Source organism: Pristiophorus japonicus, chromosome 18 (genome assembly GCF_044704955.1).
Source record: "Pristiophorus japonicus isolate sPriJap1 chromosome 18, sPriJap1.hap1, whole genome shotgun sequence".
In the NCBI taxonomy this organism is placed as follows: Eukaryota; Metazoa; Chordata; class Chondrichthyes; family Pristiophoridae; genus Pristiophorus; species Pristiophorus japonicus.
The window spans coordinates 84949878-84969703 of record NC_091994.1 but is presented as its reverse complement, the minus strand read 5'-3'; the positions used below and the strand labels follow the sequence as shown (position 1 = coordinate 84969703).

The 19826-nt window shown below is 41.9% G+C and overlaps 1 protein-coding gene across 7 annotated transcripts in view; it reads right to left on the bottom strand.

Annotated features, from left to right (window-relative positions):
* vps13d (vacuolar protein sorting 13 homolog D) overlaps window positions 1-19826 on the bottom strand; it is a 270295-nt gene that overhangs the window by 143713 nt on the left and 106756 nt on the right. For all 7 annotated transcript variants that reach the window (XM_070860204.1, XM_070860201.1, XM_070860202.1 and 4 more), the window contains 4 exons: window positions 13448-13661; window positions 9038-9112; window positions 4996-5199; window positions 4104-4193 (listed from right to left, as the gene is read on the bottom strand). In XM_070860204.1, the coding sequence (XP_070716305.1) occupies window positions 4104-4193; window positions 4996-5199; window positions 9038-9112; window positions 13448-13661 (583 nt within the window). The remainder of the gene's footprint in view (window positions 1-4103; window positions 4194-4995; window positions 5200-9037; window positions 9113-13447; window positions 13662-19826) is intronic.

The window sequence follows — 19826 nt, the reverse complement described above, 5'->3', positions numbered from 1 at the left end:
CATTTAGAGAGAGTATCTTTCATATCCGAAAGGACGTCCCAAATGCTAAACAGCCAATGAATTACTGTCACGATTGGTACGTGGATAAACATTAGTCAATTGTGCCCAGTAAGGTCCCAAAAACAGCATGTGAAATTCAGGCTCTGTTTTTTGGCTGTGTTGGTTAAGGGAGACTAACCTCAGTCTAACCAGGCTCATTGACTAATCTGTACAAATATTAGACAACTGTATTCCACTTTCCCACCCGATCCCCATATCCCATGATTTGCCTGGAGCCCAAAAATCTATTGATCTTAGCCTTGAATATACTCAACGCTCTGAGCTAGAAAATTCCAAAGATTCACAACCCTCTGAGTAAACATTTCTCCTCACCCAAGTTCTCAATGGCCGACCCCTTATCCCGAGATCATTAGGCCGACCCCTTATCCGAGTTCTATACTCTCAAGCTAGGGGAAACAGCCTCTTAGCATCTACTGTCAAGTCCTCTTAGAATATTATGTTTCAATGAGATCACCTCTCATTCTTCTAAACTCGAGAGTATAGGCCCATTATACTCAATCTCTCCTCATAGAACAACCCTCTCATCGCAGGAATCAATCTAGTGAACTTTGTTGCACTTCCTCTAAGGCAATATACCCTTCCTTAGGTACAATCAAAATTGTACACAGTACTCCAGATGTGGTCTCACCTCTATAATTGCAGTTAGACTTCCTTATTCTTGTAGTCCAAAGGAGGACAGCGGAAACTTTATAAGGACATCCTCAAAGCCTCCCTGGTAAAGTGCGCTATCGCCATTGACACCTGGGAGACCCTGGCCGAAGACCGCCCGAGGTAGAGAAAGTGCATCTGGGAGGGGGTTGAGCTCTTCGAGTCTCAACGCAAAGAACGTGAAGAGGCCAAGCGCAGGCAGCGGAAGGAGCGTGTGGCAAACCAGCTCCACCGACCCCTTCCCTCAACGAATGTCTGTCCCACCCGTGACAGGGTCTGTGGCTCTCGTATCGGACTGTTCAGCCATCAAAGAACTCATTTTTGGAGTGGAAGCAAGTCTTCCTCGATTCCGAGGGGCTGCCTATGATGATGATGATGAGTCCAACCCCCTTGCAATAAAGGCCAACATACTATTTGCCTTAATTGCTTGCTGTACCTGCATGCTAGCTTTCTGTTTTGTGTACAAGGACACCCAAATCCCTCTGAACACCAACATATAATAGTTTCTTGCCATTTAAAAAAAAATGTTTTTTTATTCTTCCTACAATTGTGAATAACCTCACATTTCCTACATTATACTCCATCTGCCACCTTAGTGCCCACTCACTTAACCTGTTTATATCTTTGTAGACTCTTTGTGTCCTCCTCACAGATTACTTTCCCACATAGCTTTGTATTGTCAGCAAATGTGAATACATTACATTTGGTCCCTTTATCTATTAATATAGATTGTAAATAGCTGAGGCCCCAGCACTGATCCTTGCGGCACCCCACTAGTTACAACCTGCCAACCTGAAAGTGACCCATTTATTCCTACTCTGTTTTCTGTCCTTTAACCAATCCTCTATCCATACTAATATATTATCCCCAACCCCATGAGCCCTTATCTTGTGTAACAACCTTGCATGTGGCATCGTATCGAATGCCTTTTGGAAATCCAAATATACTACATCCACTGGTTCCCCTTTATTTACTTTGCTCGTTGTATCCTCAAAAAACTCAGATTTCTCAAACACAGTTTCCCTTTCTTAAAATCTTGTTGACTCTGCCTAGTCATGTTATGATTTTCGAACTGTCCTGTTACCAGTTCCTTAATAATGGACTCCAGCATTTTTCGGACGACTGATGTCAGGCTAACTGGCCTGTATTTCCCTGATTTCTCTCTCCCTCCTTTCTTGAATAGAGTGACATTTGCGACCTTCCAATCCATTAAGACCGTTCCAGAATCGAGGGAATTTTGGATGATCACAACCAATGCATTCAGTATCTCTGCAGCCACCACTTTTAGAACCGTAGGCCATCAGGTGCAGGGAATTTGTCAGTTTTTAGTCCCATTAATTTCTCAAGTACTTTTTCTTTACTATTAATTACTTTACGTTCCCCACTCTCATTAGACCCTTGATTCCCCACTATTTCTGACAATTGTTCTGTAACTTCTACTGTGAAGACAGATAAAAAATATTTATTTAACGTCTCTGCCATTTGCCTATTCCCCATTATAATTTCTCCTATCTCAGCCTCCAAGGGATCCACGTTTAATTTCACTACTCACTTCCTTTTACATACTTGTAAAAGCTCTTGCAATCTGTTGCAAATTTACTCTCATATTCTATTTTCTCCCTTTTTATCAATTTCTTGACCATCCTTTGCTGGTTTCTAAAACTCTCCCAATCCTCAGGCTTACTACTATTCGCGGCAGCATTATAAGCCTCTTCTATTAATATCATAGACTTCTTCAGTTAGTCACGGATGGATCACTTTTCCTGTGGAGTTTTTATTTTTCAATGAAATGTATATTCGTTGAGAATTATGAAATATTTCTTTAAATGTTCATCATTGCTTATTGACTGTTATATCTTTTAATCTAATTTCCCAATCTACCTTAGTTAACTCATCCCTCATACCCATGTAATTCATAAAGTTCCATGGCAAATTGGGTTTCAAAGCTTTAGAGTAAGGCCAATTTTTACAGCAATATTGTCCTAAATGCCCAATTCCTCAGCAATATGGTCTGGAAATAATACATTCTGAATACAGAAAACCTTTTCTTCAAAAAATAAATCGAGCCACACTACCACTCTGTTCTTTGTGCAGACATTTGGCCACTACTGAAAGACCTTGTTGTCTGTGTATAGACATTAAGTCTCTGGTGTTAGAAAATCCTACCCAGCTAATATGCTACGTTAGCCAGAAAATCAAAAGGACGGGCACAAAATTCAGCGTGTCCCATGGTCCACTGTATTGTAATTTAAATGATTCTGATGAACTCTGGGGGCTAGGGCAGTGTGGAGATTGACTTAAAATAAAGCAAAAGCCCCCACAAGGCCAGAACCAGACAGGGGGTTTTTAATATTTACAGCAATGGTGATCTCTCATAAATTTCCAGGTCATGGCATTTTCAAAACCTGATTAAAAATGTGCCTAATGTGCTAAGTTTCTAGTATCGGCAGTGTAACTTTCCATAGTTACATTCAATTAAACAGACAATGCAAATGCTGATGATACTACACTGAAAAATCAAAACAGCTGTTTAACGTTTTAATGTTCCAACACTATTCAGGAGATCATGCCCACAGGTGACCTACAGTATTTCATCAAACCAACAACGGAAAGATTATTAAAAGGTTAGATCCTCAATCCTGAAAAGTATTTGGTGAAAATTAAAACAAAAAAAATTGCTACAAATGCACAGGTTAGTCAGCATTTGAAAGAGAGAAGATATGTTAATGTTTTAAGCATAACCATTCCCAAGAGTTTCTGTGAAACATTACCCAAAGGATTAAATTGGCTCAGACTTGCTGTGCATTTCTAGCTTTGCTTCAGATTTCCAGCATTAGAATTTTTTTCTACCATCACGAGTGTTACGTTAAGCACGGAGATGATGTGGCACAAATCCCCCACTTAAATCGTGAGTTAGAATTTAGCCCCATCTAGTGGTTATTATAACTGTATACATTTAAAGGGTCTCCTGCATTTAGTGCAGTGGACAACGGGCATAACATGGTGCAAAGGCTTTCCCTTGTAGACCATTCGTTCTACGGCATTGGGATCAGCGTGTGTGCAGTGTCTAAAGTCCATTTATAAACCAGTCATTTTTCCTCTTGCAGTTTTAAGTATTGTTATTATTGTGTTATCGGTGCAGCCATAAAAATTATACACACCATTAACAAAAGAAAAATTAGATTTAATCTGAATTTGGACCAGTCTTCGAAAAATGAAGAGGTTAATATATGTTGGAATGTATCCAGGACTAGATAGTTAGGGCCCTACACATTCTTACACTGGACAAATCTGGAACCCTGTCCTACAGCACACATACTCCCCACAAATGGGGATCTTAAGCACATGATTATTTTCTCCAGTCCTTATCCCAATTGGAATATTTATGATCTTACCCGACAGCTCACGGTTGTAGTAATCTCCAGAAAGGGTAAAATTGGCTGAGCCCTCTGGGCTTGTCCCAACTCTCTGCAGGAAGTACAGTCCTAAAACACAGAAGAAAACCAATCACCAAACTTAAGTGCCGAAATGTGAAGTTACCTGATTCACTGAGCAATACACTGTGATTAATAAGTATAACATCTTCTATAAGCCTTGGCAAACTACAGGTTGGAGTCCAAGAATACCTCGAGAGTTCCTCCAAAATCTGTACTAACCAAAGTTGTTGGTCTCGACCTCAAAGCCCCCCCTCTCGCCCTCCCCAGAAAATAATTTTTATGCTTTCAGCACACATATCCCTTTTTACTGATTTCTAAATCACATTGCTACTAACTGTGCTTTTGTTGTACCGCAACAAAACTCATAGAATGTTGGGTATACCTACAGCGTAAGCTATTGACAGGCTCGTGACTTAATGCGTACTTGGTCTAATTCCTTGTCTTCACATGTTAACGGTCTATATATTCACAGCTGTTATTGAGCAGTCAGCTGCTTTGGGGTTATCTCCATTTTTTTTTAAACTGTGCATCACCTTTTGCTAGGTTGGCCTGCCTGAGAATTTAATCAATTGTGTTGCAATCTTGTAGCTCACTGAAATCCACCTTGAATTGGGTGGGTTATAATTTGTCTGTAAATTTATTCCGCCCCCTCTCCTTTCCTGAGGTAGTTACTTTTGCTGGGTGTTGTTTCAATCACACCAACTGTCCTCCAGTACCTTACACAGCAGCCATTCTTCGTGTGTGAGCTAAGACAGCAAATGGTACCAGTGAATTGGATGATGTCCTTTTAAACTTGGCCATTAAGGGAGCCGAAGCTCATTTTAAACTGCGGTTTGCCTAGGAAACCTACTTGAAAAGGTAAGCTCAGCGAGGGGTACATCACAATCCATGCAGTCATCGATCAGGCAGATACAGATATTCTCAGCTTTCACCTCGACCCCAGAGACTAGCAATGCTGTGCCTGTTCCATGGCCATTGCTGCTGGATGCTGTTGCGCTTGCTGACACTGGTTCAGCATTCTTAAACAGCCACGTGGCAGCCTGATTCAGCTGGCCTGCACAATTAGAAACAAAGCAGAAATAAAATTATTTGGTGCAAAAGATATTCAGCAAATCTGTTGCTAGATAATTTTACCATTTGTTACTAACTGAATACTTCAAATGCACAGTTTTACTTTAATTGCCACAGGGACCACTGGATAATGACCAGGAGCATGAACCCTGGCTGATTTGCTCTTTCTGCCTCCTTGGCTGAAATCAGTACAGCACAGACCTGGAATCAAACCTGGAATCTTCTGGTCTGTAGCACTAAATTCATCCATTAGTATCTTCTTGATAAGGAAACAGGATGAAAGACCATTCTAATTTCCACATTTCTCATCAGAAGCTCATCTGATTGATCCAGGAGCAAAGTAAATCCCATCACAAGTTCACATGTCATGTGTCAAAACATTCACTCTGAATAACAGTGTTACATACAAGTCACAGGCTTCATCATTGAAGCAGTTTAATATGTGCTGCCAGTTTTTTCTTTTGTATGGAGGGAAACTTTTTATTTTCCCTCTTTTTCTTTTCTCTCTCTTTGTTTGTCCAGTCCACACACCAAATATAGTCGACAGGGCAGGTGAGTAAACATAGAAACATAGAAAATAGGTGAGGAGTAGGCCATTCGGCCCTTCCAGCCTGCACCGCCATTCAATGAGTTCATGGCTGAACATTCAAATTCAGTACCCGCTTCCTGCTTTCTCGCCATACCCCTTGATCCCCCTAGTAGTAAGGACTTCATCTAACTCCCTTTTGAATATATTTAGTCAATTGGCCTCAACTACTTTCTGTGGTAGAGAATTCCACAGGTTCACCACTCTCTGGGTGAAGAAGTAAATTATACCCAAAGCTTTTTCAAAGCAGCTCCAGGGCAATTGCTGGGAGTTGGACAGCAACGGCCACGGTTGACTCTCCCTCAGATGGGTGGATGCTCACCGTTTGCCTGGCATATTTCCACAGTGATACGGACACCAGTATCAGTGGCATATGGGACAGCAAACCTGCATGCTGCTCGGATGGGGGAATGCTGAGGAGGATAATGTGGACATGAGGATGAATATTTTGGTTGTTTGCTTGATGAACCTTTTGAAATGAGGGAGTATTTTTAGAGAACTTTTCCTCCAGGGGTATATGGGTGGAGGAGATTCCATGCTAGGTAGATTGTACAAGGGCTGTGAAAGAAATGGGCTTGATGAGCAGAATAGCCTTTTTCAATTCTATATTCTGATGCCCAAACCATACTGTTGCACCGTGCCTGATGCCCCAACAAATAACCTTCTGGAAATACTAGGGGTTCGACGATCTAGCGAAAAGAAGGAACTGAAGGAAATCCTTATTAGTCAGGAAATTGTGTTAGGGAAATTGATGGGATTGAAGACCGATAAATACCCAGGGCCTGATAGGCTGCATCCCAGAGTACTTAAGGAAGTAGCCCGAGAAATAGTGGATGCATTGGTGATCATTTTCTAACATTCTATTGACTCTGGATCAGTTCCTATGGACTGGAGGGTAGCTAATGTAACCACTTTAAAAAAAAAAAAAGGAGGAACAGAGAAAACAGGGAATTATAGACCGGTTAGCCTGACATCGGTGGTGGGGAAAATGTTGGAATCAATTATTGAAGATGAAATAGCAGCGCATTTGGAAAGCAGTGACAGGATCGGTCCAAGTCAGCATGGATTTATGAAAGGGAAATCATGCTTGACAAATCTTCTAGAATTTTTTGAGGATGTAACTAGTAAAGTGGACAAGGAAGAACCAGTGGATGTGGTGTATTTGGACTTTCAAAAGGCTTTTGACAAGGTCCCATACAAGAGATTAGTGTGCAAAATTAAAGCACATCGTATTGGGGATAATGTATTGATGTGGATAGAGAACTGGTTGGCAGACAGGAAGCAGAGAGTCGGAATAAAACGGTCCTTTTCAGAATGGCAGGCAGTGACCAGTGGGGTGCCGCAGGGTTCCGTGCTGGGGTCCCAGCTATTTACAATATACATCAATGATTTAGATGAAGGAATTGAATGTAATATCTCCAAGTTTGCAGATGACACTAAACTGGGTGGCGGTGTGAGCTGTGAGGAGGATGCTAAGAGACTGCAGGGTGACTTGGGCAGGTTAGGTGAGTGGGCAAATGCATGGCAGATGCAGTATAATGTGGATAAATGTGAGGTTATCCACTTTGGTGGCAAAAACAGGAAGACAGAATATTATCTGAATGGTGACAGATTAGGAAAAGGGGAGGTGCAACGAGACCTGGGTGTCATGGTACATCAGTCATTGAAGTTTGGCATGCAGGTACAGCAGACGGTGAAGGCGGCAAATGGTATGATGGCCTTCATAGCTAGAGGATTTGAGTATAGGAGCAGGGAGGTCTTACTGCAGTTGTACAGAGCCTTGGTGAAGCCACACCTGGAATATTGTGTTCAGTTTTGATTCCCTAATCTGAGGAAGGACGTTCTTGCTATTGAGGGAGTACAGCGAAGGTTCACCAGACTGATTCCTGGGATAGCAGGACTAACATATGAGGAGAGACTGGATCAACTGGGCTTGTATCCATTGGAGTTTAGAAGAATGAGAGGGGATCTCATAGAAACATATAAAATTCTGACAGGATTGGACAGGTTAGAGGCAGGAAGAATGTTCCTGGGGAGTTCCAGAACCAGGGGTCACAGTCTAAGAATAAGGGGTAAGCCATTTAGGACAGAGATGAGGAGAAACTTCTTCACTCAGAGTTGTTAACCTGTGCAATTCTCTACCACAGAAAGTTGTTGAGGCCAGTTAAAAGGGAGTTAGATATAGCCCTTACAGCCAAAGGGATCAAGGGGTATGGAGAGAAAGCAGGAAAGGGGTACTGAGGTTGAATGATCAGCCATGATCTTATTGAATGGCGGTGCAGGTTCGAAGGGCAGAATGGCCTGCTCCTGCACCTAATTTCTATGTTTCGATGTAACAAACTATGCCATCATGCTACTCAAACCGGCTCTGTGTTGCAAAAGAGCATCAAGCAAGCCTATCAGGTAATGTATTTGGGGAGGGCTAACAAGGAAAGGGAATACACAATACATGGTAGGCCACTGAGAAGTGTAGAGGAACAGAGGGACCTTGGAGTGCATGTCCACAGATCCCTGAAGGTAGCAGGACAGGGAGATAAGTTGGTTAAGAAGGCATATAGGATCCTTGCCTTTATTAGCCGAGGCATAGAATATAAGTGCAGGGGGTTTAAATTGTGTAAAACACTAGTTAGGCCACAGCTGGAGTACTGTGTGCAATTCTGGTCACAACATTAAAGGAAATATGTGATTGCACTAGAGAAGGCACAGTGGAGATTTACGAGGATGTTGCCTGGACTGGAGAATTTTAGCTACAAGAAAGGATTGGATAGGCGGGGGTTGTCTTCTTTGGAATAGAGGCTGAGGGGAGACCTAATTGAGGGGCCTGGATAGAGTGGATAGGAAGGACCTATTTCCCTTAACAGAGGGGTCAATAACCAGGGGGCATAGTTTTAAAGTAGTTGGTAGGCAGTTTACAGGGGGATTTGAGGAGAAATTCTTTCACCTAGAGGGTGGTGGGGGTCTGCAACTCACTGCCTGAAAGGGTGGTAGAGGCAGAAACCCTCACCACATTTAAAAAGTACTTGGATATGCACTTGAAATGCCGTAACCTACAAGGCTATGGACCAAGAGCTGGAAAGTGGGATTAGGCTGGAAAGCTCTTTGTCGGCCGGCAGAGACATGATGGGCTGAATGGCCTTCTTCTGTGCTGTGAATTTCTATGATTCTATACAGTGTATGAGAAACTAGCTTAAGTGCTGCAGTGAGAATTATAAGATCACCCCAGTCCATTCTCTACCTTTGCACAATAGCAGTGCTCTGCGACAATCTTCCAGACTGAACCCAAGATCCTGGAGTCGATCCAGCTGCAACTCTGTAAAAAAAAAATAGAACAAAGCTGATGTATAATTAGAACCAACAATCCACACATTCCACGTCAGAGTCAAAGACAATTTAAACATTGTAATTAAAAACCTATATAATTCAAAGACCACACAGAAATCACCTCCACTGTGTTTACGACTTATACAAGTGACACAGATTTTGTAAAAGTGCAATACTTCCATTCTGTTAACGTAATCATATGGGGAAAAAGTGCAACGCTGCTACAATGTGTTACATCAGTTTATTTTCACTCAATTGTAATTATTGTTTAGCTGTCCTGAGATGATGCACCTTGATCGGTTTTAAATGGGAATGGTTGTTTTAAAACAGCCGAGTTCTGATTGGAGTTTTGCCCCACTTTCAAATCTGAAGGCCTCCTGTTGCTAAATTGACTGAACTTGTAACTACCAATGAATAGAACAAAACCCACTCGATCTGGCACTCATTCAAGCTCTGAGACACTCTGGAATTCCTCAATTACAGGAGTGTATTGCACCAACTTGTATGAGCAGGACATTCTCTTTCACGAGATATTCATGAAATCTTATGAATTAGAATGCAACTATACTTGGTGGGCTGGTTGAGCTGTCTTTTCTCCATGGGTTTAAATCCAGCCCAGAATGATAAAACAAAACCCTGCCTTCTCAGTTACCCTGAATTAAATGAGTCTAGCCAATTTAAATCCAAGTTTCTAATGCAGCAAGTTCACAATACAAAATAGCCCATGTAACAGTGTTAACTGGCAATCTCATTTGGAAAGAATTGAAAAATAACTGATGTGGAAATGGATATCTTACACTGATGAAGGAAGTGTTAAACTGTGCTATCGGTGTGATGCAATGGGAATTTAATCTGTGAAATGCTTTATGTGAACATTAGGAATGCTAGAAAAAAGTGTTCTTTTCTTGGCATCAACATACTTACCAAGGCAAGTTCGCTGCTTAACTATAAATAAGTCAAATTCAGCCAATACATTTCTCTAATGGTCTGATATAGTTCCTTATTCTCAGTATTGTGTAAAAACAAATAAACAATACTTCTGCACCCTACTGCTAGTTTACTACAGTTATACTACCAGGAAACCATATCAAAGAAAAGCAATGAGTGAAACTGGGTTCACAAATGGAATGAACATTATAAGCCATCAACTGTTGTTTGTTTGGAACATGTGGAACACTTTTTAACCAAAAGTCAAAAACGTAAAACATTCTGGGAACACAGTCTAGTTTGTGATAGACTAGTTTGTGTTTTTTTGACAATTATTAGAAAACAAGAAACATACTTATATAGCGCCTTTCATATGCTCAGGACATCGCAAAGTGTTACATTGAGTTGCATCGAATGTATAGCACAGAAACTAGCCATTCGGCCCAACGCGTCTAAACCGGCGTTTATGCCCCACATGAGTTGCCTCCCACTGTACTTCATCTAACCCTATCAGCATATCCTTCGATTCCTTTGTTCCTCATGTGGTTATCTGGCTTCCCCTTAAATGCATCTATGTTATTTGCCTCAATTATTCATTGTGGTAGCACATTCCACATTCTTACCACTCTTTAGGTAAAGACGTTTCTGCTGCATTATTCTTGTCTACTCTTTGTCAGTTCTTCAAAGAATTCAATAAGGTTGGCCAAGCATGATCTTTTGAAATCTGTGCTGACTACTCTTTATATTTTCAGTTTTTAGATGTTTTTCTATTATATCTTTGAGTAAAGTTTCCATGATCTTTCATACCACTGACATTAAGCTAACTGGTCTGTAGTTCCCCCAAACTTTTTCTATTTCCCTTTTTACAAGCTGTCCACTAGTCCTCTGGCACTATTCTCATTTCGAATGAATTGTGATATATGTGTAATAGTGCCTCTGCTATCTCTTCCCTAACTTCTTTTAATATGCACGGATGCAATCCATCCGGGCCAGAGGTTTTCTCCTCGCTAAAGATCAGTTCATCAATTATCTCCCTCCTTTCTATATTAAATTTCTTTCTATCTTTTTTGATCTCTTCTTTTAGTGTCATGCCAATCTCATTAGTTTCTTTGGTAAATACGGAGGCAAAGTAACTATTCAATATTTCTGCCATTTTGCTGTCATTAGATGAGAGTTTATTATCTTGTGCATCCTTTAGTGACCCTATCTTTTTATGACTTTTTAATGTTATTTGTGTGTCTGTAAAATAACTTACTATTTCTTTTTATATTCCTCGATAACTTAATTCCATAGCTGCTTTTTGCTTTCTTAATTTTGAACTTCTTTCCTCGCCTCTTGGTATTCCCCTCCTTTATTAGTTATGTACTTAGTGTAGGCCTTTTTCTTTAGTTTCAATTTTACCCTCATCTCTTTATTCATCCATCGTGTTTCATTATTGGCTAGTTTTTTTTTTGGGGGGAATATATTTCTCCTGAACTCTATTGATCTCAGTTTTAAATATTTTCTACTGCAGTCTGTAAAATTTGTTTTCCCAATTTACCTTCCCTAGTTCTATTCTCATTCCCTCAAAATGAGCTTTTTTCCAATCTATTATTTTGGTCGTTGTCTTCCTTATGTCTTTCTCAATCATTATTTTTAAACCATATTATATTATGATGGCTATTGTCTTGATGTTCCCCTACACTTACCTCTCTTATCTGCTCTGGTTAATTTCCCATTATACGTCCAGTAGTGATTCCTCTTTTGTTGGTTTAAGAGGTAAAACTGGGGGTAGTTGAAATTACCCATGATTATTATTCCAAGTCTTTTATTCTTTTCTCAAATTTGCTTACACATTTCTTCCTCAATTTCCCTTCCACTATTGGTGGTCTGTACTTTACCCCTATTAACTTGATTGATTCCTTCTTATTCTTTGTCTCAATCCATATGGATTCTGTTTCTATCTTAATGTCAGTTATGTCTCTTTTTTTCCTACTGCCATTATATTATCTAATTAGTACAGTTACCCCAGCCCCCTTCTTTATTCCTATCCTTTCTAAATACGTTACATCCTGCAGGATCTCTGCAAGATCCTGCAAATCCCCTGGGAGGACAGATGCACCAACATCAGTGTCCTCGTCCAGGCTAACATCCCCAGCATTGAAGCACTGATCACACTTGATCAGCTTCGCTGGGCAGGCCACATAGTTCGCATGCCAAACACAAGACTCCCTAAGCAAATGCTGAAAGCCTCAAAGCCCCCCTGATAAAGTGCGACATCCCCACTGACACTTGGAAGTCCCTGGCCAAAGACCATCCTAAGTGGAGGAAGAGCAGCCGGGAGGGCGCTGAGCTCCTCAAGTATTGTTGCCGAGAGCATGCAGAAATCAAGCACAGGCAGAAGGAGCGTGTGGCAAACCAGGCTCCCCGCCCACCCTTCCCCTCAACCATTGTCTGTCCCACCTGTGACAGCGACTGTAGTTCTCGTATTGGACTGTACAGCCACCTAAGAACTCATGTTAAGAGTGGAAGCAAGTCTTCCTCGATTCCGAGGGACTGCCGATGATGATGCTCTACACGGAGCTCCTTCATGGCAAACAAGCCAAAGGTGGGCAGCAGAAAAGTTACAAGGACACCCTCAAAGCCTCCCTGATAAAGTGCAACATCCCCACTGACACCTGGCCGAAGACTGCCATAGGTGGAGAAAGTGCTCTTCGAATCTCAACTACGAGAGCGTGAAGAGGTCACAGCGGAAGGAGAGTGCGACAAACCAGTTCCACCCACCCTTTCCCTCGACGAATGTCTGTCCCACCTACGACAGAGTCTGTGGCTCTCATATTGGACTGTTCAGCCACCAAAGAACTCACTTCAGGAGTGGAAGCAAGTCTTCCTCGATTTCGAGGGACTGCCTATGATGATGATGATGACCTCCTGCAATATTTAACTGTAGTAATTCTACACAGTAGGTAGTCTTCACGACTAATTAATTTATTTTGGACTGGAGTCAGTGTTATGTAGACAAACAAGGCAGCCAATCTGTGCACAGCAAGGTCGCACAAACAGCAATGAAATTAATAGCCACTTAATCTATTTTTGGTGAAATGAACCGAGAGGAGAATGGTGGCCAGGACACAAGAACTTCCTGGCACTTCTTCGAATAATGCCTTGATATCTTTTGCGCCCACCTGAAAGGGCAGATGACGTCTCATTTTAATGTGTCATCTGAAAGAAGGCATCTCCAATAATACAGCACCCTTTCAGTACTGTAATGAAGTACCAGCCTAGATTATGTGCTCAAGTCCTGTTTCAATTGCTGGTCTCCCATGCTTTCGAGATAACCTACTGTGTATAAACTGCATATTCTAGCATATGCCCTCATATCTGTGAATGTCTTTCTGTTCCTCTGACCATTACTTACCAAGGACAGGATCCATCTGGTGTTTGCTTGTCTCTCTTTTCCCAGATCCTGATAAGCTGCCTGCCAAACGAACTGAGCTGGTGCTACCGTTCATCGACTCGGGATCAGGCACAATGGGCATTGCAGTGGTTTGCTTAGGAATAGACTTCACTATTGCCAGGAACAGCTGGACATCATTGTATGACAGCCTGATATCAAGGGTAGAGAACTGAATCTGAGGCACAAAAGGAAATGAAAGAGCATTTAAGATCAGAACAAACGTGAATGTCCTCCTTCTGTGTTGTATCATTCTATGATTCTAATCTGCGTATCAACCAGGCTTGTCTCTACTTGTGAACTCTATAAATGAAGTCAATAGTACAAAGGTACCAATAATACAGTCCAGGAACGACTTGGTTCACTTCCGCTTCATTGTGGCCGTTCAACTGCAGGTGTCTATTTAATCCAATTTCCCTGCTCTTTCCTTATATTCTTTTAAATTCTTCTTTCTCAGACACTTTTAAATGTTCGAATAACCTAAACATTAACTAAAGCATTAACTAAACGAAAACATTAAACAATAAGTAAAGCATTCTTATAACCCCACCACTCTGTTATTCTAATGATAATCCTGAGTTTATGCCCCATTTTTACTGATTTGCCAATGAATGAATGGAACTACAGTGGAAGATTTGCTGCACTACGTCTATCTCAGCCTGACTGGCTGGCAGTAAGCATGGGGGATTTTAACCTACATATCGATTGGTCAAATCAAATTGCAGGGGGTAGCCTGGAGGAGGAATTCATAGAATGCATACGGGATTGCTTCTTAGAACAGTATGTTACAGAAGCTACAAGGGAGCAAGCTATCTTAGATCTGGTCCTGTGTAATGAGACAGGAATAATAAACGATCTCCGAGTAAAAGATCCTCTCAGAATGAGTGATCACAGTATGGTTGAATTTATAATCTGGATTGAGGGTGAAGAAGTAGTGTCTCAAACGAGCGTACTGTGCTTAAACAAAGGGGACTACAGTGGGATGAGGGCAGAGTTGGCTAAAGTAGACTGGAAACACAGACTAAACGGTGGCACAATTGAGGAACAGTGGAGGACTTTTAAGGAGCTCTTTCATAGTGCTCAACAAAAATACATTCCAGTGAAAAAAAAGGGTGGTAAGAGAAGGGATAACCAGCCGTGGATAACCAAGGAAATAAAGGAGAGTATCAAATTAAAAACCAATGCGTATAAGGTGGCCAAGGTTAGTGGGAAACTAGAAGATTGGAAAAATTTTAAATGACATCAAAGAATGACTAAGAAAGCAATAAAGAAAGGAAAGATAGATTACGAAGGTAAACTTGCGCAAAACATAAAAACGGATAGTAAAAGCTTTTACTGATATATAAAACGGAAAAGAGTGACTAAAGTAAATGTTGGTCCCTTAGAAGATGAGAAGGGGGATTTAATAATGGGAAATGTGGAAATGGCTGAGACCTTAAACAATTATTTTGCTTCGGTCTTCACAGTGGAAGACACAAAAACCATGCCAAAAATTGCTGGTCACAGGAATGTGGGAAGGGAGGACCTTGAGACAATCACTATTACTAGGGGAAGAGTGCTGGACAGGCTAATGGGACTCAAGGTAGACAAGTCCCCTGGTCCTGATGAAATGCATCCCAGGGTATTAAAAGAGATGGCGGAAGTTATTGCAGATGCATTCGTTATAATCTACCAAAATTCTCTGGACTCTGGGGAGGTACCAGCGGATTGGAAAGCAGCTAATGTAACGCCTCTGTTTAAAAAAGGGGGCAGACAAAAGGCAGGTAACTATAGGCGGGTTAGTTTAACATCTGTAGTGGGGAAAATGCTTGAAACTATCATTAAGGAAGAAATAGCGGGACATCTAGATAGGAATAGTGCAATCAAGCAGATGCAGCATGGATTCATGAAGGGGAAATCATGTTTAACTAATTTACTGGAATTCTTTGAGGATATAACGAGCATGGTGGATAGAGGTGTACCGATGGATGTGGTGTATTTAGATTTCCAAAAGGCATTCGCTAAGGTGCCACACAAAAGGTTACTGCAGAAGATAAAAGGTACGCGGAGTCAGAGAAAATGTATTAGCATGGATAGAGAATTGGCTTGCCAACAGAAAGCAGAGAGTCGGGATAAATGGGTCCTTTTCGGGTTGGAAATCGGTGGTTAGTGGTGTGCCACAGGGATCGGTGCTGGGACCACAACTGTTTACAATATACATAGATGACCTGGAAGAGGGGACAGAGTGTAGTGTAACAAAATTTGCAGATGACACAAAGATTAGTGGGAAAGCGGGTTGTGTAGAGGACACAGAGAGGCTGCAAAGAGATTTAGATAGGTTAAGCGAATGGGCTAAGGTTTGGCAGATGGAATACAATGTCGGAAAGTGCGAGGTCATCCACCTTGGGGAAAAAAAACAGCAAAAAGGGATTATTATTTGAATGGGGAGAAATGACAACATGCTGCAGTGCAGAGGGACCTGGGGGTCCTTGTGCATGAATCCCAAAAAGTTAGTTTGCAGGTGCAGCAAATAATCAGGAAGGCAAATGGAATGTTGGCCTTCATTGCGAGAGGGATGGAGTACAAAAGCAGGGAGGTCCTTCTGCAACTGTATAGGGTATTGGTGAGGCCGCACCTGGAGTACTGCGTGCAGTTTTGGTCACCTTACTTAAGGAAGGATATACTAGCTTTGGAGGGGGTACAGAGGCGATTCACGAGGCTGATTCCGGAGATGAGGGGGTTACCTTATGATGATAGATTGAGTAGACTGGGTCTTTACTCGTTGGAGTTCAGAAGGATGAGGGGTGATCTTAAAGAAACATTTGAAATAATGAAAGGGAGAGACAAGATAGAGGCAGAGAGGTTGTTTCCACTGGTCGGGGAGTCTAGAACTAGGGGGCACAGCCTCAAAATATGGGGGAGCCAATTTAAAACCGAGTTGAGAAGGAATTTCTTCTCCCAGAGGGTTGTGAATCTGTGGAATTCTCTGCCCAAGGAAGCAGTTGAGGCTAGCTCATTGAATGTATTCAAGTCACAGATAGATAGATTTTTAACCAATAAGGGAATTAAGGGTTATGGGGAGCGGGCAGGTAAGTGGAGCTGAGTCCACGGCCAGATCAGCCATGATCTTGTTGAATGGCGGAGCAGGCTCGAGGGGCTAGATGGCCTACTCCTGTTCCATGTTCTTATGTTGGCTTTGGAATATTGACAGAGCTGGAATTCAATGCCGTTCATTCTCCTCTTCCTGCTCTTCAGCAAAGTCAAGGGAATACTATTAGAAGGCGGCATTATATTGCAAGGGAAAGACTCCCATTGCAAGAGAACTATTTAACAGAAATTGTTTTCCCTCTCTTCTTGTGCAGAAGTGCCTGACCTCCATCTGGCAACTGGCATGAACTCAGCAGCCAACATTCAGTGGTTCCATGGGTAATAGACAGGCTATATTTGCCCTTCAGCAATCTGTTGATTGCTTTTTTGCTCCCTCAGCTTAATAACATTTTTGAGGTACAAATGAACATTTCACTGCCCACTGACACAATGATGGACTGCAGACCTGTCAGAACCTAAAAGATCTGAATACTTGTAAAAGGCAGGAATAGAACATCACATCTTTCAGTGAATGCTAGTGTGATAAGTTGTGGCACCTGTATTATTTTGAACCTCGATACTACAGTAGTCTATTCATCTCGGTTTAATGTCTACGAGTGCTTCATTCAGGTAAATAAATAAGTACAGTAGTTCCGCAAAGAAAATGAAAAAAAATCTCTATGTATCGAGAACTTGATTTCTGGGAGGACAATACAAATTAAAAAAAAATTAATATTCCGCTTCTCTTTTCTTCCCTCCCCCCACCACTGGAGATCTTCAGCTATAGTTGCATGAACTTTGGCTGCCCTCCAGTACCTCACTCAAGTGGCCATTCTTCATGTGTGAGCCTAGACAGTGCACAGAGCTGCACGTAGCATTCCTTCACTGTGGTAAATCCACTGAGAATAACCCCATCTTGACTCAATCTTTAAAAACTGAACAAACCTGCAAGTGATTATAAATGCGTGGCATGAAACAAGATGTACATCCAGAAACTCAACTCCTCCCACTCACCTTGGTCTGCTCCCCTGCCTCAGCTGAAAGTAAACCATGTTTGCTTTGTTTCGACAAGAGTGTGGTGGCTTTATAACTAGGGCTTCAGCCTCTGGTACGCAGCACTATCTTCTCGGGCCGTAATCAGGGAAAAGGAACCCTGGTATGGTATTTCAAGAATGAGAATTGGACCATGCATGACTCCCAATTTACAGATTTCCCCATTTACTGCTGGTCTCCTATATCCAAGCTTCAAACGCAAGATCCTTACTACTATAATGCTAGCACTGGTTTAAGTTTGTATTGTCTCATCCCTGTACTATGGGCTAGATTTTATAAATTAACTCTCTTAATGCAGAGCTTCATGTGACAGTAGCACATATTATGAATTCAGGCATGGCTGGCAGTGTGCCCATTAGTTTTACTGGATAGAAAACCTCGCTGATTTTCATGCTCAAATTCTTGATTTGTGTTCCTCTTTTACGAAGCTCTGCACAGGAGCACTAAATTTATGATATCTGTATGTCCCTGTTGGATTGTTATTTTGTGTATTGCTCAAAATGTTAAATTAGAAGTTAAAAATTTTGAGTCCCCTGCTCGTTTGCCTGAAGGACTTTTTTCCTCCCTAGTGATTTAGGCCTATTATAGCAATAACTTGCAGCTGGAAATCTTTTATGGCTTTGGTTTGACTTCCTTTGCTTCTCTGTTCTGCAATCCACAAACACTAGTGTCTAATTCTGGGCTGATTGCATTAAGGTGATTTGCAAATCATGACCTGTGCTTAAAGTAAAAGGAGAAAATAAAGTGGCTGGGGAAAAAGAAAGAAGCATTTTCCCCTAGGAATCTTGTACATTTAGCCTATGTACCACGGACTGGAAACATAGAAACATAGAAAATAGGTGCAGGAGTAGGCCATTCGGCCCTTCTAGCCTGCACCGCCATTCAATGAGTTCATGGCTGAACATTCAACTTCAGTACCCCATTCCTGCTTTCTCGCCATACCCCTTGATCCCCCTTGTAGTAAGGACCTCATCTAACTCCTTTTTGAATATATTTAGTGAATTGGCCTCAACAACTTTCTGTGGTAGAGAATTCCACAGGTTCACCACTCTCTGGGTGAAGAAGTTCCTCCGCATCTCGGTCCTAAATGGCTTACCCCTTATCCTTAGACTGTGACCTCTGGTTCTGGACTTCCCCAACATTGGGAACATTCTTCCTGCATCTAACCTGTCTAACCCCGTCAGAATTTTAAATGTTTCTATGAGGTCCCCTCTCATTCTTCTGAACTCCAGTGAATACAAGCCCAGTTGATCCAGTCTTTCTTGATAGGTCAGTCCCGCCATCCCGGGAATCAGTCTGGTGAACCTTCGCTGCACTCCCTCAATAGCAAGAATGTCCTTCCTCAGGTTAGGAGACCAAAACTGTACACAATACTCCAGGTGTGGTCTCACCAATGCCCTGTACAACTGTAGCAACACCTCCCTGCCCCTGTACTCAAATCCCCTCACTATGAAGGCCAACATGCCATTTGCTTTCTTAACCGCCTGCTGCACCTGCATGCCAACCTTCAACGACTGATGTACCATGACACCCAGGTCTCTTTGCACCTCCCCTTTTCCTAATCTGTCACCATTCAGATAATAGTCTGTCTCTCTGTTTTTACCACCAAAGTGGATAACCTCACATTTATCCACATTATACTTCATCTGCCATGCATTTGCCCACTCACCTAACCTATCCAAGTCACTCTGCAGCCTCATAGCATCCTCCTCGCAGCTCACACTGCCACCCAACTTAGTGTCATCCGCAAATTTGGAGATACTACATTTAATCCCCTCATCTAAATCATTAATGTACAGTGTAAACAGCTGGGGCCCCAGCACAGAACCTTGCGGTACCCCACTAGTCACTGCCTGCCATTCTGAAAAGTACCCATTTACTCCTACTCTTTGCTTCCTGTCTGACAACCAGTTCTCAATCCATGTCAGTACACTACCCCCAATCCCATGTGCTCTAACTTTGCACATCAATCTCTTGTGTGGGACCTTGTCGAACGCCTTCTGAAAGTCCAAATATACCACATCAACTGGTTCTCTCTTATCCACTCTACTGGAAACATCCTCAAAAAATTCCAGAAGATTTGTCAAGCATGATTTCCCTTTCACAAATCCATGCTGACTTGGACCTATCATGTCACCTCTTTCCAAATGCACTGCTATGACATCCTTAATAATTGATTCCATCATTTTACCCACTACCGATGTCAGGCTGACCGGTCTATAAT